At 45.9% G+C, this 23,328-nt stretch overlaps 3 protein-coding genes and 1 non-coding gene across 8 annotated transcripts in view; 2 read left to right on the forward strand and 2 right to left on the reverse strand.

Annotated features, from left to right (window-relative positions):
• Positions 1–3,137, reverse strand: part of TRAF7 (TNF receptor associated factor 7) — a 45,577-nt gene extending 42,440 nt beyond the window's left edge. For 2 of the 5 annotated variants that reach the window (XM_053365454.1, XM_053365450.1), the window contains exon 1: positions 2,753–3,136. The gene's annotated coding sequence lies outside the window, so the exon portion shown is untranslated. Of the gene's footprint in view, positions 1–2,538; positions 2,558–2,752 lie in introns of those variants that run through there. The other 3 variants (XM_053365451.1, XM_053365456.1, XM_053365453.1) reach the window with 3 other exon arrangements.
• Positions 3,138–4,856: 1,719 nt separating this feature from the next.
• Positions 4,857–4,939, forward strand: LOC128402239 (small nucleolar RNA SNORD60). The gene has a single exon (XR_008327637.1). It is a non-coding gene; the product is annotated as a small nucleolar RNA SNORD60 (small nucleolar RNA).
• A 106-nt stretch (positions 4,940–5,045) lies between these two features.
• Positions 5,046–9,317, forward strand: LOC128401884 (E3 SUMO-protein ligase ZBED1-like). The gene is made up of 4 exons (XM_053365469.1): positions 5,046–5,135; positions 5,407–5,466; positions 6,348–6,565; positions 7,246–9,317. The coding sequence occupies exons 3-4, from the start codon at positions 6,453–6,455 to the stop codon at positions 9,179–9,181; spliced, it is 2,049 nt and encodes a 682-aa protein (XP_053221444.1). The 5' UTR covers positions 5,046–5,135; positions 5,407–5,466; positions 6,348–6,452; the 3' UTR covers positions 9,182–9,317.
• Positions 9,318–14,162: 4,845 nt separating this feature from the next.
• RAB26 (RAB26, member RAS oncogene family) overlaps positions 14,163–23,328 on the reverse strand; it is a 116,487-nt gene continuing 107,321 nt past the window's right edge. Inside the window, exons 6-9 of the mRNA XM_053364663.1 lie at positions 16,721–16,786; positions 15,436–15,492; positions 14,609–14,685; positions 14,163–14,373 (exon numbers count right to left, since the gene is read on the reverse strand). Coding sequence (XP_053220638.1) covers positions 14,271–14,373; positions 14,609–14,685; positions 15,436–15,492; positions 16,721–16,786 — 303 coding nt within the window. The 3' untranslated portion in view covers positions 14,163–14,270. The remainder of the gene's footprint in view (positions 14,374–14,608; positions 14,686–15,435; positions 15,493–16,720; positions 16,787–23,328) is intronic.

Genomic DNA, 23,328 nt, shown 5'->3' on the forward strand with positions numbered 1-23,328 from the left:
CAACCCCCTGGGTTTGAAGAGGGGAATGGTGCAGTCTGACATTTGAAAAAGGCTGTTTACGGTCTCAAACAAAGTGGAAGGTGTTGGAACCAGTGTTTAAATGAAGCCCTTGTAAAAATTGGTTTTAAAAGGAGTGTGGCTGATCCATGCTTGTACACCAAGGGGACAGGCAACAAATATCTAATGCTCTTAGTCTTTGTTGATGATTTGCTTGTGGCAGGGAGTTCCACAGATGAGATCCAGAAGCTCACAAGTCAACTGGAAAAGAGGTTTAAGCTTAAAGCCTTAGGGCCTGTAAGCAATTACTTGGGAGTAGAAGTAAGGCAGGAAGCTGATGGAAGCTTCCTATTGAGCCAGAAAGAGAAAATTCTTCATTTAATAGAACAGTTTGGCATGGAAAACTGCAAGCCAGTTCAAACTCCCATGACACCAGATTTCCCAAAGACAGTGTGTGATGATGAATTTGATCAGCCTGAGTTGTATCACTCAAAAATAGGATCACTGTTGTATTTAAGCCAGTGGTCAAGGCCAGACATTGCATGTGCTACAAATCAGTGGCGTAGCGTGGGTTGTCAGCACCCGGGGCAAGGCAAGTAATTTGCGCCCCCTAACCCGTGGATTTTAGCACTCGAGTGCGAGCGCGCCCCCCAGATGTTGCGGCCAGCCCCCCCCCCGCACCCCCACGCTACGCCACTGGGGCTGGGGGTGAGCGAAGGAGCCAAGGACCCCCCAAAGGCTCAGCAGGAATTTATTAAATTTATTATTTGCGGAGCCCCCGCGGGCCGAGGCAGCCGAATCCCCCTCCCCTCGGGCGCCTCCCCGCCCCCTCCTCTCCTTGGGCTGTAGGTGGAGCCCGCGCTCTGAGGCGCTCCAGATCCGGGCTTGGCGAGCGCCTCTCCTCCTCCCGGCCAGGTCCGGGGGCTTCCAGCCACGCTCCGTCCTCGCCCCCCCCCCCCCCGCGGCTGAGACTTGTGCTGAGAGCCGGAGCTAGCGGCGCCCCCTTCCACCGGGAGACCCTCGCCCGCCCGCTTCCTCTCGGAGGGTTTTGGGGAGCGCAGGGCGCGGCGAGGCCCCTCGGAGCTCTCCTCCCTCCCAGTCGGCAGAAGCAGCCGCCGCCTGTGGCTGGGCCGAGGGGATGGCGGCAGCGTCAGGGTGCGGAGGCTGCCCGTGCCCGGCGTTGGTGGCGCTGCTGCAGCGGCTGCTCCTCCTGCGAGCAGTGAGTGGAGCGCAGCTGCGGCGGCGCGCGCGCTAGGGCGCAAGGCTGGCAGTGGCGGCGGGGAGCCCGGCGGAGGAAGGAACTTGTCCCTTCCCTCTGCACTCGCGCCCCCCCAGATGTTGCGCCCGGTGCGGCCGGCACCCCTGGCACCCCCTACGCTACGCCACTGCTACAAATGTTCTGAGCCGATGTGTATCTAAACCCAGTACTGCCGATTGGTGTGCTTTGAAAAGGCTTATCAGATATCTAAAAGGGACATTAAATGTATGTTTGAAGATATCTAGTACACAAGACGAAAAACTAGAAGTATTTGTTGATGCGGACTGGGGAAGCTGTGTAGCTACCAGAAAATCTACAAGTGGAATGGTTATGATGTTTGCCAATTCCCTAATTGGATGGAGGTCAAAGAAACAAGGATTTGTTGCGACCTCATCATGTGAGGCGGAATATGGGAGCCTGTCGCTAGCATGCAATGAAATCATGTGGTTTATACAGATACTAAAAGATCTAGATTGTAAAGTAGATTTGCCTATCCAAGTGTATGAAGATAGCCAATCGTGCATTGCATTAGCGGGCTCGGAAATAATGAAATCCGCATCAAAACATATTGCTATCCGCCATGCGAATGTTAGAGATTGTGTACAGAATGGGGTAATCAAACTAGAGTATTGTCAATCACAAGATAATATTGCTGATTTGTTTACCAAGCCTTTGCTAGCAACATGCCATAATGAATTGATGACAAAACTGGGTTTACGTATATAATGTATGTATTGTTTCTGTTGGGGTTTTTCGCATTTAAGAAACAGAAGGGGTGTTACGGCTAAAATGGCCGTAAAATGTTTCTTTAATGCGAATAAAGCTGGGTCAGCATGACTCAGCGGCCTGCAGCAGGTTGTATATATAAGTGAGAAATGTTAGTTTGTGCTGAGGCTGGTGTTTGGTTAGTGCTGGTGTGTATAGTTATTCAGTCGTGTTTTGCACAAAAACTTTTAAGAATAAAACTCTGCAAGGATATTCTCGTGGACTCTTTTATGCAGACAAGGGTCCGAGGACCAGGCTGAGGAGACAAAGGGAGGTCAGAACCCTTTCCTCCTTTTTTTTGTTTTTTACAAACACTGACATATTCAATATAGCCAACTTCACAGGTTTGTTGTGAGGATAAAAATGGAGGGGCAGGCAAAAATATAGGTATATATTCTGCCATATATATTACAGTATATATGTGTGTGTGTGTGTATACTGTATATATATAATCTCAATATCCTTATTATGCTAAAAAGCACGTAGTAAATGAATAATGCTACCTTAGCCTAACCTACCTCACAGGGCTGTTGTGAGGATAAAATGCATTTGGGGGTACGAAAAAACCACGTATGCCATCTTGAGCCCCTTAAAGAGATATACAATATGATTATGTTTATGATGATGATAATAATAACAATTTCCCTCCCCTCAGCACCTGGAGGGAGGGGCGCCCGCCTCAGGAGGCCCCTCCCCCTCACCACCCACAGGCGCCGCCTCTCGCGCTCTCACCTGACGCGGGGGAGTGGCGGGGGGAGGAGGCGGCCGGCCCAAGCGCGGCCCCCCGGCACATGGTGGCTCCCCCGCCTTCTCCCAGCCAGAGTCCAGCTCCTGCACCGCCAAGCGCCTGGTTGTCTGCTCCCCACCTCTGGGCCTCCCAGCAAGCCGGGCCGGAAATGACGATCACGCGTCGCTCGCCGCGCGATCTGCCGGGATTCGTTGTTTTTTCTCCCAGTGCAGCGCTTCACCCAAATTCCTTTTTTGCGGCCTGCGGCCTACAGATCCCATGAGCGCCTGCTCCACCAGCGTGTCGCGCGACCCTTCCGGCTGCTTTTTTATTGGTCTCGCTGAGAAGGCCTCCGTCTACTCCCCACCTTGATTTCTTTTGCCTCTATGGCTGTACCGACTTTGAGTCACGTCAGGCTTATCCAATCAAATGTCCCGAGAGAGAATGCTAGCAGCGGGGGGAGGGAGCAATGGCGTGGAGTTGTAGACTGTGCCGGCCAGTGGAAGGAGAGTCTGTAGGTGGAGGAAGACGATTGGCTGCAGAAGGTCGCGCGACAGGGCAACGCAATTCGCTAGCGTCCCTGCGCAAGTACCAACCAATTGGGAAGTGGGGCGAGTTTATAAAAGGCGATTCCAAGAGCCTGCGCGTTCTTTTTCCCGCTCGCGCTCGAAGTGTTGACGGTAAGGTTTGCTTTACGCGGGCGGAAAGGCCAGTTTCTGGGACTATAGTGGTTAGTCTTGCTTGACCAACAGCAGAACATTCCAAAAGGGGCACAAATCACGTGTGCACAGCGCAGTTGTGTTTTTTTATTTAAAATGTTTTATATTTATCTAAGACCTGTTGAAAGCTTTGGAATATTACGAAAATGCTGTAAGGAATGGAAAACCTCGTCCTGTTGTAGAATTGCAGTCACTGTTAGTTCTACTCAGAGTAAAAGGTAAAGGGACCCCTGATCGTTAAGTTGCGAACGACTCGGGGGTTGCGGCGCTCCTCTCGCTTAACTGGCCGAGGGAGCCGAAGTTTGTCTGCAGAGTTTTTCCGGGTCATGTGGCCAGCATGACCAAGCCGCTTCTGGCGACCCAGAGCAGCACACGGAAATGCCGTTTACCTTCCCGCCGGAGCGGTACTTATTTACCAACTTGCACTTGGACGTGCTTTCGAACTGCTAGGTTGGCAGAAGTCTACTAAGAGTAGACGCATGGCTATTAATGGACAGGGCCGGTAATTTCTATAGCTATGCACTGAGTGGGATTGACATTGGATGACACCCATAATTTTTTAATCCCCACGTGGCAGTTTATATATTTATACCCTGATCCAGGATCACCTAGTGAATTTCATGGCTGAGCAGGGTTTGCACCCGGTCTGCAACATTACTTAGTTGAGATCTTATCCAGGCCACTAGATAAGTTACATGGCCCAAAATTATGAAATTGGCCCCCAAATCCAGATTTATATTCTGAAAAAGTTAAAAGACCACTGTTTTAACTGCTAGATCTCTCACAATTGGTGATAGGGTGAATTGATTTTCTGGTAGCAAGGCCAAAAAGGAGACAATGCGTTTACCTGTTCATATGAGTTAATGAAAGTTAGAACTTTGAAGGAGGTGGTAAAACCTCTCATTCATGCCTCATAGTTCTCATGGAATGGGTGATCTGCTTTAGATCCTGCAGAGGACCCTTTACCTTTCAGAAAGGGAGGATCTTGCAACCTCTTGCTGCTGCAGATCATTCTGCGGCAGCATAGCAGGACAGTCATATCAATGTTGAGTGTTGGGCCAGTTCATTTTATGTGTAGGTCTCCAGTCTGGTTTAAGGCTTTGTTGAGGCCTCCTTCCCTTGGTCTTTTTTCCTACCTGTGAGAAGCATTTGTTTCTGAGTGTGGCTAGGATGATTACAGAATTCTTCAAGGCATCTGGTTGGCCACTCTCAGAACGGGATGCTGGACCCCCTTTGACCAGGTCCAGCCCCTGGGGTCCTTGTTAAGGCCTCCTCCTTTACCTTTCCAGGTGTGTTTGCTGCCACTGAATGATATGAACCCAGTAGATAGGGAGGGGCCTAAACTATGATTTTGGAAAATATGTGTGGGTAATCTGTTAGGCCCATCAGCAGCCGATGATGAGCTCTTAATTTTCTGACACCTCGTATGAAAACTGGTTGCAGTTTACTGATTACGAGCACGAGCTGAGGCTTAAAAGCTGGTTTCAGAGAGGCACCTTCCTTTCAAGCTAGAACCTTGTTCCTGTCTATTTAGAAAACAAAATGTATTATTGGCACTTTATTCATTCTTATTATTATTTTAATTTTCTGTAGGAAGCACACGAGAGAAGAGACTATGTTGGTATCAGAAGTGATCTAGCAGGACGCTGGGTTGTGCCAGGCCTTTGTGGTGAGTTTTTAACCTTCAGCCAAGAAAATTTACCAGACACACTTTTCATTGAGCACTTTACGCATAAGTAGACCTAGAGGGTGCTCCTTGGATGAATAGCCCCAAATTTTAGCCTGTTACTAGTTACAGTTTTCCTTTTGAGAAAAAAAAATTCACCTGCAACATAAAATGTCCAAGAAATACATTGAGTTTTGCCATTGGGATGCATTTACTACCCCAGCCAATGTTAGTGGATTGAGATAACTGTATTATTCCATTGTTTTTCTCATAGGAAAATGGCCAGCAAACAGAATATGTGGAGTGCCAATAGGTTGGCACAAACCTAATTCAGGTGTGTTTAATTTTTCAACTTTAAAATTCAAAAAATATGGGGTGCTAAAAGTTGCAACATGACTTGGGAATTCAAAAAATATTTTGGTTGAATTAATATAATTTAGTTTTGCTTGCTAAATAAGTACAGTCATACCTCGGGTTAAATGTGCTTCAGGTTGAGTGTTTTCAGGTTACGCTCTGCGGCGACCCGGAAGTAACGGAAAGCATTACTTCTGGGTTCTGCCGCATGCGCAGACGCTCAAAATGACGGATCCCGTTCACATCGAGGTACCACTGTACATACAAACATTTTTAACATTTGTGTGGAATTCAACTTAATTTTAAATTTCTTATTTTTAAAAAATGTGTAAAATTGCATAAACATTTAAATAATTGTCAAGTACTTGCAGTTATATATTGATTCTATTTTTTATTTATATACTATACATATTTTTATATTGAATTGTATATTACAGTTAAACACATAAATAATTCACTAATGTGCTGTATGGGACGCGGGTGGCGCTGTGGGTAAAAGCCTCAGCGCCTAGGGCTTGCCGATCGAAAGGTCGGCGGTTCGAATCCCTGCGGCGGGGTGCGCTCCCGTTGTTCGGTCCCAGCGCCTGCCAACCTAGCAGTTCGAAAGCACTCCCGGGTGCAAGTAGATAAATAGGGACCGCTTACTAGCGGGAAGGTAAACGGCGTTCCGTGTGCGGCTCTGGCTCGCCAGAGCAGCGATGTCACGCTGGCCACGTGATCCGGAAGTGTCTGCGGACAGCGCTGGCCCCCAGCCTCTTGAGTGAGATGGGTGCACAACCCCAGAGTCTGTCAAGACTGGCCCGTACGGGCAGGGGTACCTTTACCTTTAATGTGCTGTAGCTGTATTTGCTTGTTTCACAGATTGAAGAATCTTCATCATTGTGTTAAAAATTTCTTGTCAGTGCTGCTGCTGCTGCTGCTGCTACTACTACTACTACCGTCTTAACCAGTGGGAATTGACCTTCAATGGATTCTAACCAGAGAACAAGTCTTGGGACATCCACTCACGTGAGCGATCTAATTGGAACTGGCAGAGAATTGTTGCCCTCTGAACTCCCAACTCTGCGAGACGTTATGAGGTACGGGCTGCAGCTAAGAGAACAAATTGGTGTGGGGGGGCGATGTATCAGTACAGTTCTGCCTTGGTTTACGATTTAGTCTATTCTTAAACCAAGGCGTGCTTTCCCATAGCAGCGGGGGACTCAATTTACAAATGGAACACACTCAACAGGAAGTGAAACATGTTCTTATTCCAAGGTAAAGTTCACAAACCAAAACACCTACTTCCGGGTTTGCAGTGTTCTTAATCCAAGTTGTTCATAAACTAATCCAAGTTGTTCCCCGTTGCCATGGGAAAGCATGCCTTGGTTTAAGAACCAATCTGGAACGGATTAAGTTCGTAAACCAAGGTACCACTGTATATCGTTCAAAACTGGTTCTGAAGTCCACATTATTAGAGCATTTTCATAGTATGTGATGTGGCAATAAATCATGATGTGTGTGTGCTATGCAAAAATAATGATTTTGGCAAAAACTGTGAAGCCAGTGCTTTTTTTGATTCCTGCGCAGTGCAGGCTCAGCTCTCCACTGCCATCTACTACTTTCTAAAATTTTAAAGTTGCCCCCAAGACTATGTAGGACATTAATATCTTCTCCAGAAATTTTTAATTGTTTAGTTGAAGAATGCTATCATTGAGTTGCTTTTCATATATCGTATACATCAAAATTAGATTTTTCTTTTTCTTTAATGTTTTCCCAGATTATATGTAACTCATCATCGCCGTTCTTTGAATTGTCCTGAATACCACCATTTGGTAGCCAAGCCCAAAACCAAAAGTGCCGTTTGGGTGCATTTTGGCTTGCCTGCTGATGAAAGTGACCGTGTGGTGATTGATAATATCGCCATTTGTAAGATATGTTTGAATTCGGTATCTGCGAAAGGCGGAAACACCTCAAATCTAAGTAGCCACCTCAAGTTTCACCACCCACTGAAATTTAGGGAGTTGACTTCTCCATCAAGAGACATTTCTGTCGATTCGTGTAATGAAGCTGATGATCCTCCAGTTGCAACAACAGTTAGTGCTGCTGAGCCTGCAGTAACAGTTGCAGAAAATCCTAAAAAACGGCTGAAAACAACATTGGATGTTCAACCGCTCAGTTCAAAGGCACCGAAATCTTGTACTCAGGCAATCATAGAGTATGTGGCTACGTGCATGCAGTCTTACGACACAGTGGACCACCCAAAATTTATCCAGATGGTTAACACTCTAAACCCAAGATATAAGTTGCCCAGCAGAAAATACTTTGCAACCAAAGGAGTTCCAAAACTGTACAATGACACTGTGGAGAAAATGAAGAGAGAAGTAAGCCGGATAAAGGATACTGAGCTGGTCATCACTACTGATTGCTGGACATCAGTAGCAGGCACTCAATTTTTGGCAGTGACTGTACATTTCATATCAGATGAGTGGAAGTTGACTAATGCTTTCTTGGGCTGTAAACATATTTTGAAGGACCACAACTCAGATAATCTTTGTGAAATGCTCACAGACACATTATCGGAATGGGGCATAGATGTAAAGAATATATTTTGCAGTACTACTGATAACGGTACAAATATTGTAAAAGTAGTTAGGCAGCTTGGTTTAGAGCACGTTTCCTGCTTTGCCCACAATATAACTGTTGGGGTTAACCGAGCTTTAAACTTGACACAGCTGAAAAAGGCAGTTACAAGACTGAAAAACCTGCAGAATAGCATTAGCCATAGTTGGAAAATGAGAAGAGACTTTGCCAGATCTCAAGAGATACTTCAGATGGAGAAAGTTAGTTTGCCAAGTGCTTGTCCCACAATATGGTGGAGCACATTTAAGCTCTGCCAAACGTTTCTTGAAAACAAAAGTGCATTAAGTGAGATGTTTCTGGGTTACCCCTCCAAAAACCATTTGATGTTGGAAGAGTGTGATATCTCTGCTATACAAGACTTTGTGTCTGCAACTACTGTGTTAGAGGACATCACCACGACTCTAAGTGGAAGCAATGATATCACTGCTTCATCTGTTCTGCCGCTTTATAGACAAATTAAGAAAAGTCTTCAGCCTGATGAGGGAGACAGTATGCTGCTGCAGGATATTAAACATGAAATTTTGGGTGCACTGTCAGAAAAGTATGAAAGTGCACCTATGACAACCACTTTAGGTCTAGCTTCGCTGTGTGACCCAAGGTTTCGCCTGCGGTTCTTGGAGGCTCCTGAGGCTGTCAGGCAGGAGGCCATAAAGAAGATGGCAGACTTGAATGGGAGTCTGTGTGCTGCTTCTACGGAGCCCAGTACTCCGCCTCCTCAGCCAAAAAAAGGGTTGGCGAAAATTTTTGATTTAGAGGAGGAAGAGGATGACCTGGCAGAAGATGGATTAGCACCGTTGTCTGAACTGAAAGCAGAAAAAGAGCTAAGAAGCTATATGGCTATGCCAAGAGTGGACTTTGATGAATGCCCTCTGATGTGGTGGAAGGCACATGAGGCATCCTTCCCAATGTTGAAGGTGCTTGCAAAGAGGTTTCTGGCTATCCCAGGAACAAGTGTGCCGTGTGAAAGTGTTTTCAGCACAGCTGGCAGTGCTCTTCAAAGACAAAGGGCATCTCTGTTGCCAGAGAATGCTGAAATGCAGATTTTCCTGGCCAAAAATGTAAATTTTGTTTAATACATTTTCCTTCTGTAAATTTTTATCTGTTCTTTCTAGTGTTGCCTGGCTTATAAAAGAAATGCGAGTTTTTCTGGCAAGATTTTGTAAATTTTGTTTAATAAAACGTTCTGTAAAATAAATTTTTGACATCTAATTGCAAGTGTAAAAAATTTCTTTGCTCTGGATTCGGCTCCCCTGCAGATGCTGGTTGCAAATAGGAAGCACCCTAAGGAAATGAAGGAACTGTGTGAAGGAACTTGCTTTCATTAGTGTTCAGAGACTGGTTCTATTGGAATGCATCACGTGGGCTTGCCAGATCTGCCTGAGCATAACAGACAAGTCAAAAAGCAGAAGTGCCAAAAACAAACCCCTGTGTTGCAATGAGAACCAGTCACAGAAATATAGACCCAACACGTAGGCTAATAACTGTTAGAGCAGGGGTGTCAAACTCAAATTCATCGGGGGGCCGCATCAGCAGTTTGGTCACCCTCAAAGGGCCGGTTGTTCAGGCAGCCATTGGATCTGTCACATCACAGGATGGCATGCGCTCAATATAAAAACAAGTGGAGGTTTCCTGAATGCATGTAAAGTGGAGGTTTCCTGTGTAGAACGGCCGGTGCCGCTAGAGGGCAGACGTTCTCTGGCTTGTAGGCTGCCGCGCATGCGCTGAAGAGGCGGCTTTCTTGTGTCTCAAAAAAAAAGCGAGAATAAAAGGTGAAGGCTGGCGGCGGCTACACGGGCCACATGACGAGGTCTGGCAGGCCGGATTCGGCCCGCGGCCCTTGTGTTTGACACCCGTGTGTTAGAGCATATGTAATAAAATAATGAGATCATTCAGAAAGTAGAAATAAATCTATTAGTTCATATATACAATGTAACAGACTAGTGGCGCAGAACATTAAGCCATGTGTTCAAGATAGGCATCAAAGGTCAGTCACAATGGTTATTCAAAAGTTTCAACAGAAGACGTCTAAAAAGTAAAGTTTACACAATAGTTTTTCAAAAGTTTCATCGGAAGATGTCCCAAAAGTCTCAAGGGGTGTTTCCGGAATGATACTACTGTTTCGTAATAGTCTTCGTCTGCCAATATTTTTCACAAGAATATGTAAGATTCATGCTACGGATCAGTGCTCACTATACTGGCTGATGAAGACTATTACGAAACATTAGTATCAGTTCTTGAGACTTTTGGGACGTCTTCCGTTGAAACTTTTGAAAAACTATTGAGAAAACTTTACTTTTTAGACTTTTGAGGCGTCTTCTGTAGAAACCTTTGAATAACCATTGTGAGACTGACCTTTGACACCTATCTTGATTAAAAAGCAGAAGTGGGCAGAAGATGAGAAGAAAGCAGCTTGCTGAATCATAGAATCAGTGTTAGACGGGACCTCCGTGGTCATCTAGTCCAACTTTCTGCAATGCAGGTGGCCTGTATGCTGATCAAGCCCACAACCTTTGCGTTATCAGCACCATGCTCTAAACCCGGCATAGGCAAACTTGGCCCTCCAGATGTTTTGAGACTACAATTCCCATCACCCCTGACCACTGGTCCTGTTAGCTAGGGATTATGGGAGTTGTAGTCCCAAAACATCTGGTGGGCCGAGTTTGCCTATGCCTGCTCTGACCAAATAAGCTAATGCTTTATTATTACAAGGTAATGTATGCTTAGGACACATTTTATCGGAAAGGCTGTGCTTTTCTAACATCTGACATTTTCAGAAGGTAAACTTAAAATCCTTTGGTTTTCCAGGAGCTTTTTAATCAAACATATGTTTAGCAAGCTAAATGTTCTCCAGTCACAAAAATAAGAGCAGATTTGAATTTCTCTCATGCAAAAATATATATTTAAGAGCCTTTGGTGAAGAAGTTTGCAACAATATACTTTTTTTCCAACTCCAACAATAGCTTATTAAAGAAACAGATTGTGTTTGCGCAATGTGCAGGGGCAAAGGTATTCTGCACAGAAAACATCTGCCTCTGAATAGGGTTTCTGGCTCTGGGTGTTTGGGGATTATCAAATCCTTCATCTCACACCACAGACACCAACTTAGCTGAACTTCTCACACTTTCATTTGATAAGGGGGGGCAGGTACCCCAATGGTATAGTATTTGCTTGAATGCGAAAGGCCCCACAGTCATGATTCCAGGTTGGGCTGAGTGTGTCCTCATTAGAACTCCTGGAGAGCTGTTTCGGGGTGTGTGTGTGTGAAATTTGTTTCCTTGGCTGTTGTTTCCATTATACAATATGCCTATTTGCCAACAGGAAAAATAACACTCAGATTTGTGCTAAGTGGCAGTTAAATGTCTGAGGCTTGTACTGATTCTTCTCTTCCACTCCCCCTCACCCCAGTTTGAATGATGGATGGCGAGAATGGTGTTTGGCACAAGATTCTTTGCAGATCGCCAGCTGAAAATCAGGGTGCAGGCAACAGATCTCTTGGGTTATAGTTTAGGCGGGGACGAAATCTCAGAAATTCTCACGCTGGGCAGGTTTTTAAATAAACGGCCATGTATGGTGATGGAGTGCAGCACTCTTAAATTGGTTGGTGACATTATTACTAGTTTAATGAAATACCTGCCATTCACCCAAAGGTCCCCTGGGAGGGTCACAAAAATACAAATTACAATGATGAGAATAGGCTGGATCCTAAGAATATAAATCCCGAATGTCAAAACGCCATGGTAAAGAGGTGCACCTTCACACGATGAAAGCATTACTCAAGTGTAGGTGTCAGGTGCATCTTTGTGGGGAGCGAGTTCCAAACCTTCGTCACCTAGAAGCTGCCCCTGCACATGCCACACATTAGATTCTTTGGGTGGTGGAACTACCAGGACTTACACCCACAAAGGTCTTTTAGAAAGGAAGCATTCTTTCAGATCAGCAAAACGGAAAATGCAAGTTCTTGTAGGAAAAGTTTTGGCTTTCCTAAGGCTTTTGAAACCGGAAAACGACGTTTTAAAAAAGTCTTTTATTAGGAATATTGAGGTGGGGTGAGATAGAGAGAGAGAAAGCTATAAACAAGAGGCAGCATTTTCTTACTACATTAATAACACTGTTTGGGAACTGGACAGGCCTCTCTTGCTAGGTGGCAGTAACAGCCAGTCTATGTAGGAGGCAGACCCAAGTCCCTGCAAAGAGGCAGCGTTTTTGAGTCCATGCTTCTCTTGCAAAGTGGAGGCCGCAGAAGCCAAGCTGCAGGATTCTGCAAAGGAGTGTTTGGATCGAGAGCCAGCAGCAGGCAGCCCAGTTGCTTTCCTAAGGTACAGGATTGAAAAAAAATGAAACTGGCCCAATTCACATACTATGTGGCTGGTTTCCTCTGCGATGCGGTGACCCTTGAAGCTTTTAGGAGAGCTGTGAGCATGCAAATCGGCTCTGAGGCAAGGTGGTCTTCCTTAGGAAACTTGTAGTAGCTCGGAAACAATAAGGAGGGGAAAGGAATCCAGCCTAGGGCCTTTGTTTCTGAATAAACCTTTTAAGTAAAAGAAAATGAGTGGCGCGCGCACACACACACACACACACACACACACACACACACAACTCCCACAGTACCAAAGAAAGCATGATAACTTAGTATTTATAAATAAATATACATATATATAGCACTTTGAGTGTACAAAGCACTTCATATACATTCTCAATTATCCTTACAACGGTAATGTAAGGTGTTGGGTTATTCCTGTACTGTTAAGGGCTGGTGCTGTGCCAAAGATCTGGGGCTAGTTTGTGAGATTTTGCTTATGGCTATTGAGTCAGGGACTTTTCACCTTGTGCTCCCGGCTGCGAAGCTACATTACCTCCCTTTTCTTGACGCCAACAGGAGGTGGAAGCCAGGGAGGGCTGCAGGCAGAAGCGGGCAAGGTGGTTTCTCAGCAGCTTCCCTTGCAACAAAGAACGGCAAATCCCCTTCCTGGAGACCCCACAAACCCCCATGGGCATCGCACTTGCCTGCTCCTATGGGGGGGGGAGCAAAGTGCCGCATTTTCAAACCCCTGCCGTAAAAAGAAAGCCAGGCAGCACCACCGTCAAAGTAGCTGAAAGGGCAAGCGTTTTTTTTACACGACATTGCAGCTGTTTGAAAAAGACCCTCTTGTGTCCAAGAGCAACCATGAGAGACACAGTACCGAGTGGTGGGAGACAAATTGCACTTTAAAAATAGTTACTTCAAAGATACAAAACCAGTTAGCTTTGTGTAATAACCTACCTCCACAAAAAGAAGCCAAAGTGTTTGCGCTCAGGAATGAGCCAGTCGGACTCCCAGCGGTCAAGTGACCCAAGAAGAAAACATAGGATTTTTTTCCTTCCTCCCTACAAGCGATCCACATGTTGCAGACAGCAACAATTTCCCCTCCCTTTCTCGGATGTTAAGAACAGCGCAGGATTTAGGGAGGTGTGAGCAGTCTCCCCGCACGGGGTGTGCAGAGCCAAGGGAGCGCAAAATAATAATGGTAATAAAACTTATTTATAAGGGTACCTACTCAGAATTAAGGGGTGCCAAATTCTGTCCCTGCTCTGGGTGCTATATTACATATGCAGGGTACGTATTGCAGCGTCAGTGGAGTTTGAAAAATAATAATAAAGAACTTATAAGGGTTGGAAGTACCAGGCCTGGGTACTTGCTGAAGCTGCAACAATAACATGGAGCACAATTCCAAAAAGGTTGCCGCCAACAGGGAAAAGCTTAACATCAAGGGGGGTACAGAATGCCATCCCCTAGGAAAACGTCCTACGTGCGCACCTCCAAAATGCACAGGAGTTGCATGTCCATTCACACAAACCACACACCCTGTTCGTTTTAGTGGTGCCTGTGCTTGAAGGCTGCCAAAGATACTTCACTCGCTGCCACAATTCCCGTTGATTATCAACTACCTTCTTCCCTGACAGATCTATTATTTTTAGCCTCTTAGCTGTGTCTGGCTTCCTGGAAAGAAGCCACCCAGGCCCTCCTCCGCCTCCCGCACTCCCACATGTCCAATTTCACCTGGACAAAAACACAGACACGAAGAAGGAATCATGTAGTGGCATAGACAGATGCAGCAGGGGACGTGGGACGCTGGTTGCGAGTCTTTGTACAAAGGGCAGAACCTCAAATGGGCCAGGCGGGTTCTAGGACCTGCAGCAGCCGGCGCCTTTCACCTCCTTCTTGACGTAGTCGTGGAGTTTAAAGCGAGGCTCGTTGGGCAGCTTCATAGATCTGTGCTTCAGCTCCCTGGAAACAAAATGCAAGCAGTTTGATCAATCTGGTTCCCTAGTCTCTTATCACAGCCCTGCAACAAGGCGTTTCTCCTGCTTACCTGTCTCAGGTAAGGACCAGTTTGCCACCAGTGTGGCACCATCACAAATGGTTCTTTTTGAGACACGGCCCCCTTGGTCCCATAAACTCACCCCCAGTGCCACGTCCCCTGATAAAGTTAAAGATGGAAAGTCAAAAAGAAGCAACTTACTTGGCAATAGCTGTGAACGCTAAGTCGACATTCAAACCACTCTTGGCACTGGTCTCCATGAAGGGCACTCCGTATTCCTACAAAAATGAAGATGGTATTCAGTGTCTGCCTGTTCCCTAAAATTCAGGATTTGTGGTTTTGTTTGGGGGGGGGGACTCGGCTCCCTTTCTGTTAAAAAAGTATATATATTTTATTGTCGGGAGGGCTGGAACAGATATACACCCAATGCCTGGGCCAAAAATACACCTATACCTGTAATGAATAATGGTGGCCATTTCTAATCCAGATCATTATGTGTGTGAATTTTTAAATCGCATCTTACATTTAGCCACTGCCTTGGGGGGGGGGTCTATAGCAAACAAAGAAAGAAACTGTGTGGTGAGTTCTCCCACCATTTTTTCCAGAAAAAAACCTACATTCCATTTCTTTTAGAAGGAAATCTAGCTCAACATTCCCCAACAAGGTGCTCTCTGCATGTTTTGGACTATGACTCCTGTCAGCCAGGAATTTTAGTCCAAAACAGCCTGAGGACACCGATTTTGTGTGAGGGCACTGATTTTGTAAGGACTTGATATTTTAGTATGTCAGCACCTACACTTTGGAATCCCCTGCCTGTTGATATCAGGCCTTCGCTGAACTCCTTTTATCCTGATATCAACAGGCAGACAATTATTTTCACAACAACTTTGCAAACATTCTGGTTTAGCTAAGCCTCCCCAGATGTTTGCAAAGTTGATGTGAAAATAATAATTAACAAGGTTGCAGAGATTAGGCTGTCTTGAAGCAGAATTTCAGCTTGTTTTAGTGAGGGCAGCTGGTTCCTGTACCTTGGCTAATTTCTCCCCATCTTCTCGTTTCACCACTCGCTCCTGGGTCGAGTCCACCTAGGGGTGGCAAAAAAACACAAACCAGCATAAGAGAATAAGAAGAGCCTGGCTGGATCAGGCCAAGGGCCCACCTAGTCTTCCATCCTGCTCTCACAGTGGCCTCCTAGATGCCCCAAAGGGAAACCCAGAAGCAGGACCCAAGCACAAGAGCCCTCTTCCCTCCTGTGGTTTCCAGCAACTGGTCTTCAGAAGCATTGCTGCCTTCCACTGTGGAGGGATATCATAGCCATTGTGGTTAGTGGCCATCAATGGCCGTCCATGAAATGGTCCAATCTTCCAACGCCATCCACATTGGTGGCTGTCACTCTTTGCAGCAGAATTGTGTTCTTTGACTATGTATCTGCAGTGATGCCTAGTGTTCATTGGGACTGGTGGGGCAGAAAGCAAGGAATCGCAACAGTGGCTGGAGCCACAGTCAGTGTGTGATGGCCTGGGAATCCAATTCAGAGGCTGATCTGGAGGAATCCCAGCCTGCACAGGAGTCCCCGCCTCCAGGGCCGGCTGAACTGGGGCAGGGCCTTGATTCTGAAGCGCCTGCACCTGTGCCGGATCCTCAGGAGCAGGCACCAGGTGAAGCCACTCTGGCTCCGGGGGTGGTTGAGGACTCGGTGCCTACAGGTGAGTCTCCCCCTGGGTCCAGTAACCCTTCAGCCTCTCCTGAAGTGCAGAGGCTCAGGGCAGAGAGGCGAAGGGAACTGGTTTCTCCCAGGAGGAGTGCTTGCCTTAAGGCCAGGAGAGGCGGGTCTCTTGGGGGCCGGGGCTGCCCCTGGCCTCAGAGAAGATAAAGGCCAGTCAGCCCGGTCCCAGGTTGCGGGAGCAACGTCGTTAAAGAGCTGTTTCGGCCAGCATCCAGTCCTGTTCCTCCAGTATTCCTATCCTTGCCCGGCTCCTCGCTTTGAACCCCGCTTCGCCCGTGGAGGACTGTCTGCCGTCCCTCGACTCAGGTCCTGGACCTCGCCCCACGGTAACCTCCCCCTGGGACCGGCACACAGTGACAGGTACAGTCACCTGCTGTCTGGTTGTAAGAAAGATGGCGGACAGGTAAGAAGGCAGTGGCCTCCACTGCCTAGCTGGTTGCTGCTGCTGCCCCCATCCGTGTGCATGGGCAGGGTTAGCCCTGAGACACCTGCCTCCGCATCCACACCCTCTTCATCCCAGCAAACAGTTTCCATTGCTGCAGAGCACCTGGCTCTGTATTGTTCTGCCAGGAACTAGCCTGGCTTACCTTGTTTCCCAGCAACATCAGGACCACGTCTTGCTTTGCGTATTCATGGATTTCTGTCAGCCAAGCCTGGCAAAGCAAAGGAAAAACAACAAGGTCAGAGGAGCTAAAGCTAGAAACCAAGGAGAATAGCCAGCTGCTGTGGAGACCTCAAGCCTCCTCTGGAAGCAGCTGGCTGGGGCCGATGGAGAGATGTAGTTCAAAACAGCCAGGCTGAAATGCTGCTCTCAGAGAGGCTAATTCAACATAGTAGAGTGGTTGGGGGTCAAGTTAAAAAAGACAAGTTGGAGACAACTTGGTTTATGTTTATTACTTTTATGCCAACAAGTCAACTTCCTCAATAAAACTTCCAGTGATGCACATACACTGTGGAGAGATTTGATTGTTTTAAGAGTATTATAACACAATGTACATTTGTAATTGGCTCACATAAATGACAGGCGGTACTTTTTATTCCGTTTGGGTTTGGGTTAAACACAGTTGTCCTGTGCTTATTGAAAATCAAATATATTAGAACCCGAATTGATAGATTCCAGTTATAAGAAACAAGGCCGGATTTAGGTTTGATGAAGCCCTAAGCTACTGAAGGTAATGGGGCCTTTATATGTCCAGCTGTCCTTTGTCAACAACAAATTGTCACTGTTTTTTGTGTTGAATATATGCTATATGGTAATTTATGGACCTAATAGGTATCTAAAGCCATTTGCACATAATAAAATAATAATTTTTTTAAATCTTATATTTTGGAAATGTACATCCATTTTTTTGTTTTAATTTTTTTGGGGCCCCCAAGAGAGTGGGGCTCTAAGCTATCGCTTGTTTAGTTTATACCGTACGTAAATCCAGCACTGATAAGAAAGGAGATTCTACCTAAGCATTAGGAAGAACTTTCTGGCAGTAAGAGTTGTGGACATAGGAATGGACCATCTCAGAAGGTGGTGGACTCCTTTGCTGAGCTTTTTAAATAGAGTTTGGATGGCTATATGCCAGTGAAACTTTAGCTGTGATTCCTGCAGTGCATGGGGTTGGACTAGATGACCCTTGAGGTCTCTTCCAATGCTACAATTCTATGATTCTAGGAACTAGGAGCTGCTTTGTCATCTCAGATACTTCCCCAGATGCCATTTCCTAAAACTTCTTCAGAAAGTCACAGCCCCACCACAGGTGGAGGAAGGTCCCAGCTCTACCACAGCCCCTCCAGCAAAGGGGTGAAATGCCATTAAGGATTACGATGTAACTTTAGAGGGGTCTGGTGCCAGCAAAATGAGACTTTTAAATGCCACTACCTGAATTTCAGCCAGTGAAGCTAGACCGCTTCCGATATGATGCCACAAAAACATCATAACAACATTCAACACCTGAGGAAGCCATTCCAATCTAAGTAAAACTTGCGGCCCCATAGTGAGACTCAGAATCTAAATGGACCCTTTCTGGGGAGGGAGCTGTGTGGGCTGCACATGTATTACAGTGTCATGAGCCATTAGCCAAACCATTTCTCCAGCCCCTGGCTTCAGAGGCTGGAATTAATGTTTTGCTCCCATGCAACTTGGCAGTGGCGGAGGGAGGGAGGAAGCAAATGACAGAAAAGAGAAAAGAACAGTTAATGCCTCTCCTCCAGCACTCCTCTGGGTTCACTCGCTTTACATCCAGGCCTCCTCCTCCTCCTCCTCCTTCTTCGTGTCCAGCATGCCAGCCTCCTCTCAGGGCAGAAGCAGCATGGCATGTTGAAATGAGACTGCCAAGCCTGGCCCTTTAAGAAAAACATTTCATGCTCCTCTTTCTTCAAGCCTGGCACAGCTCTGCTTGAACCTGTCTTTCTGTCTCTTTCTTTCTTTCTTTCTTTCTTTCTTTCTTTCTTTCTTCCTTCCTTCCTTCCTTCCTTCCTTCCTTCCTTCCTTCTTGTTTGTAAGGAGCGTTGGGAGCTGGGGCAGACCAGCCTGTGCAGAACATGAGCCACATACTTAAGGATCCCACACTTCAAACTGCTGGTGAGCCACAAGCACAGAGAGGAGCCCAAGGCAAGCAACCAATATTAGCCCTACTCAGAGTAGAACCATTGAAATCAATGGGGTGGCTAACTTGGTTCCATTAATTTCAGTCTCCACCACATAGAACTTTGTTGGATACAACCCTCAGCCTCCAATTTCTAAGCTATAACAAGAGGCCTACCGTACAGGGTTGTTATGGGGACCTGCCGAGCGCTTTGAACACTTAGGAAAAGAGCTCTGCAAATGTCACAGATTGTAGAGTTGGAAGGGATCCCAAGGATTATCTCGTCCAACCCCTGCAATGCAGGAATCACGGCTAAAGAACCCCTGACAGGTGTCCACCCGACCTCTGTTGAAAAACCTCCAGTGAAGGAGAGGTCACCCCCTTTGAGGAATTCCATTCCACTGTTGAACTACTTTTACCATCAGAAAACCATCTTCCTAAGGTTCAGTCGGAATCTCCTTTCTTGTAACTTGAATCCATTGGTTCGGGTCCTACCCTCCAGGGCAGGAGAAAACAAGCTTGCTCCATCTTCCATGTGACAGCCCCAGAGATATTTGAAGACGGCTCTTGTATCACCTCTCAGTTTTCTTTTAACCAGGCTAAACATTCCCAGCTCCTTCAACCGTTCCTCATAAGGCTTGGTCCCTTTATCCTCTCTGACACCCTCCTCTGCACACCTCAGAATCATAGAATTGTTGAGTTGGAAGGGGACCCCAAGGGTTATCTATCCCAACCCCCTTGTGGTACAGGAATCTCAGCTAAAGCATCCATGGCAGAGAAGCCACCCAGCTTGTCAATATCCTCCTTCAACTGTGGTGCCCTTGCAATGTCCAGACTGGACAGCATTCTGCTCACACAAGGTCTGATCCCCTCAGTGGAATCAACAAGCATAGGTAACATAAGAATCACAGACCACGCCCCAGTAGAAGTTACCCTTAGAATAGGAGAGGGAACACAAACCACCCCATCATGGTCCTTCAGTCCCATCCTAACCACAAATAAAAAAATTAGAGTCTCACAAAAACTCTCCAGAACTACTTCAAGGGAAATGATGTAGACAATATAACAACCCCCCTCCTATGGGACGCAATGAAAGCGGTCACCAGAGGAGCTTGCATAAAAGAGAAAACATCCCTTTAAAAAAAAAACCACCTCAAAAGTTAGCAAAATAGAACAAGACATCACAGCTCTCACATCACACTACAAACAAACAGGATCTAAAAAACTACTTAAACTTCTAGAACAAAAGAGAGAAGGAGACTAGGCTCCCTAGAAATCAGCTGTGGTGCCCTTGGTCTTTGGTCTCGGTGCGATGTGAGGTTGTTTCCCCACCGCCTCTCAGCTCCTGACACACATGCACCCTCCCCAGAACAAGAGTGGGGCGACTTATCCTGCCACCTGCCTTGCCAGCCTGACACAACATAGTAGTAAAAGAAAACCCGCAAACTTATTAGTATGGATGGCCAGTGGCAAGCTTGATGCTTCATCCAGACAGCCGTTCCAGCAGGGCGAGAACTCGTTTGGCAGTTCCCACCAGCCCTTTTTAAAAATTCGGAACAGATTTAATCGGGGAGTCCAGCCGAATTCTTGACAGGGTGTCTGATGGAGCGGCAGGGGGCTGTTGGAAGCTGAGAGGACCACACCGGCTCACCTCACGGAGCTGCTGCTTCATCACTCAAATCCCCCCTCCACCAGGGACAGGGAATAACCAGTTTTATTCCACATTAAATCCGTCTAGCATAGAGACAAGCAACAGGGCAGAGGTCTACGGCCAAGCCCAGCCCCCCCCCCCAAAGCATCATCTGGCTCAAGGTCCCCCTTCCTCTCCATGCAAACTATCGTTCATTTTTATTCATTATTACATTTACCTCTCACCTTTCCTCCAAGGAACTCAAGGTGATATAAATGGTTCTCTCACACACCCTTATTTTTTAAAGACATGTGGATAGCTCAGTGGGTTGGAGTGTGGTGCTGATAATGCCAAAGTTGCAGGTTTGATCCCCGTATGGGACAGCTATTCCTCAGGGTCCCTTCCAACTCTACAATTCTATGATTTTATGAAATGGTTCTCACACAAACCCTCATTTTTTTTAAAAAAAGGCATTGGGTGTTTATTGGTATTTTTTAAAACCCATCTTTCAAAAATAGTAATTGCATTGCTTTCAAACCTTTTGTTTGTTTGTTTGTTATTTTTAACTGTATGATTTCAAATTGCCTTGAGATTTCTACGACTTCTCTGAAAGGCGTTTCATCATTTAACACAACGCTGAGAACAATTCAGAGGTGGCTGCTGAAAATGTTTCCATTCTGCTAAGCCTATGCAAGCAATCAAGAACACATGCCTCCACAACGGTTAATTGACATCTGTTTCTTTACTTTTTAATGTTTTTATTGTTGTAAACCACTTTAGTTTCCTTTTTTATGATATACACACACACACACAGAGAGAGAGAGAGAGAGAGAGAGAGAGAGAGAGAGAGAGACTTCTTATAAAACAAATAATAGAAATATTCTGGACAAACATCCAAAACAACTGTGAGGTTGTTTAAGCTGAGCTGCAGTGCCTGGTCCAAGGTCACCCAGTGAGCTTCATGCCCAAGGGGGTATTTGAACCCTGCTCCTACATCCTAGGTCCAACACACTAACCACTATGCAACACTGGCCCTCAATTGATGCCTATTCACATCAAAGATGAAACTAAACCTTCTCTCTCTCTGATGGGAGTTGCAGCCAAAAACATCGAGAGGGTGCCTGGTTGAGAGAGGCTGCTCAGGAAGGAGGCTGGAGTATTTTAAGAAGATAGAAGAAGTTCTGACACTGTACTTTCAAAGCTGGATTGGGGAGAAAATGTGTCAGTACAGTGTATTTTCTGACCAGCATGCAATGGCTGCATTTTGGCACAAGATGGTGCCCGAGAGACACATCTGCGCTTGCGAACAAATAATTTGTATTTGCAACATGTCTCCTAACAAGCAGTCACGGTTGCTGCAGCTGAGAGATGTTGATATGTCACCATTCTCTACTTTTATTTTTAAAACACCCACTCTGGGAGGGGGCTATACTTCAGTAGCATTCCTAAGAGCAAAGAGTTCAGGTGCAAGAGTCCATATCAAGCAGCTGGCTCACATTTACTCCTCTCTCTCTGTGTGTGTGTGTGTAGACCGGAGGCATGTGTAAATATTGCTCGATGCAGAGATTCACAGCTGCTTTGGAAGTGCCAGGATGGTACCCATAAGCAAGCTTCATCAGTAAGAGCATAAGAACTGCTCTGCAGCTGGATCAGGCCAATGGACCATCTAGTCCAGCATCCTGTTTTCGCAGTGGCCAACCAGTTGCCCCAGGGGGGATCCCACAAGCAGGACCTGAGCACATCAGCACTCTTCTCCCCTGCGATTCCCAGCGACTAGTCTTCAGAGGCGTAATGCCTATGGCAGTGGAAATGCAGACCCTCCAAGCACCCCTATTTTCCAGGGACGGTCCCAGATTTACAGAAGCCGTCCTGGTTTCTGCTTATTATTTTTTATTCATACTTTTTGAATTTATACATTCCATTAATTTTACAATCATTTAAACATTTCAAGGTTTGACTTCCTTCCCCCTCTTTCCGCAGTTCCTTAGATTTATTTTTTAATATCTTTTGCATATCCAAATTCATTTAATTTGCTCATTTAATTATCTACTTTAAATATATATGAAACTGCAGGTTATTACAATGTCCTGGTTTCTGATTTGACCATGGAATATCCTGCTTTCCCCTAGAACGCCCCTATTTTCATGGGAGAAATGTTGGAGGGTATGGAGTTATGCAACCCCTGAGCCAAGGAGCTAAGTAACAATAAAACCTTTAGAAGCCCTGTTTGGGGAAGTTTTTAAAGGTTTAATGTTTTATTATGTTTTATATATGTTAGAAGTTGTCCAGACTGGCTGGTGCAACCCAGTCAGATGCGTGGGGTATAAATAATAAAATTAGTATTCTTATTATGGAATAGGACGTTCCTATTTTCATCGGAGAAATGTTGGAGGGTATGGAAGTGGAACATTGCCATTGGGCTTAGTAGCCACTGATAGTTCATTCCCACAGATCTCACCACTGGAAACTGCAGCCAGCAAGTGATTTGACATGAGTGTATGAATCGCTCTGTTAGAATGCTGTGCTGTTGGGTGAATGAATGGTGGATAGAGAGTGGGATGTCAGTGTGTGTAAGAAACAGCCTACTTCATTGCTCCACCCATTTTCCTTCTGGGCGTGCTCACCATTGGCATGGTGGACCAGAAGGAAATGGGGCTCTCGGGCTGAAAGAGATTCCCCACTCCTGACCTAGAGGGATTTAGGCTTACTCAGGATCCTCACCCTGGCAGGGTTGGAGGAACATCAGGTGAGGCTTGGCCAAGTTGGTACCTTCTAGTTGTTATGGACCATGATTCTCGTCATCATCTTCATCATGTATTAATTTACGTACTGCTTACAGGCCAAAATGGCTTCTAAACCATTTACAAGTATAAAACCCTCTCACCATCAAAGTACACAATAAAAACCAATTCCATCAAAAAATTAAACCACCCACAGTTATCTTTTTCATTGAAACGCGGCTGTAAAATAACAGTTAAAAGAGCAATTA

The sequence above is a fragment of the Podarcis raffonei genome, chromosome 14 (assembly GCF_027172205.1).
Source record: "Podarcis raffonei isolate rPodRaf1 chromosome 14, rPodRaf1.pri, whole genome shotgun sequence".
NCBI lineage: Eukaryota > Metazoa > Chordata > Lepidosauria > Squamata > Lacertidae > Podarcis > Podarcis raffonei.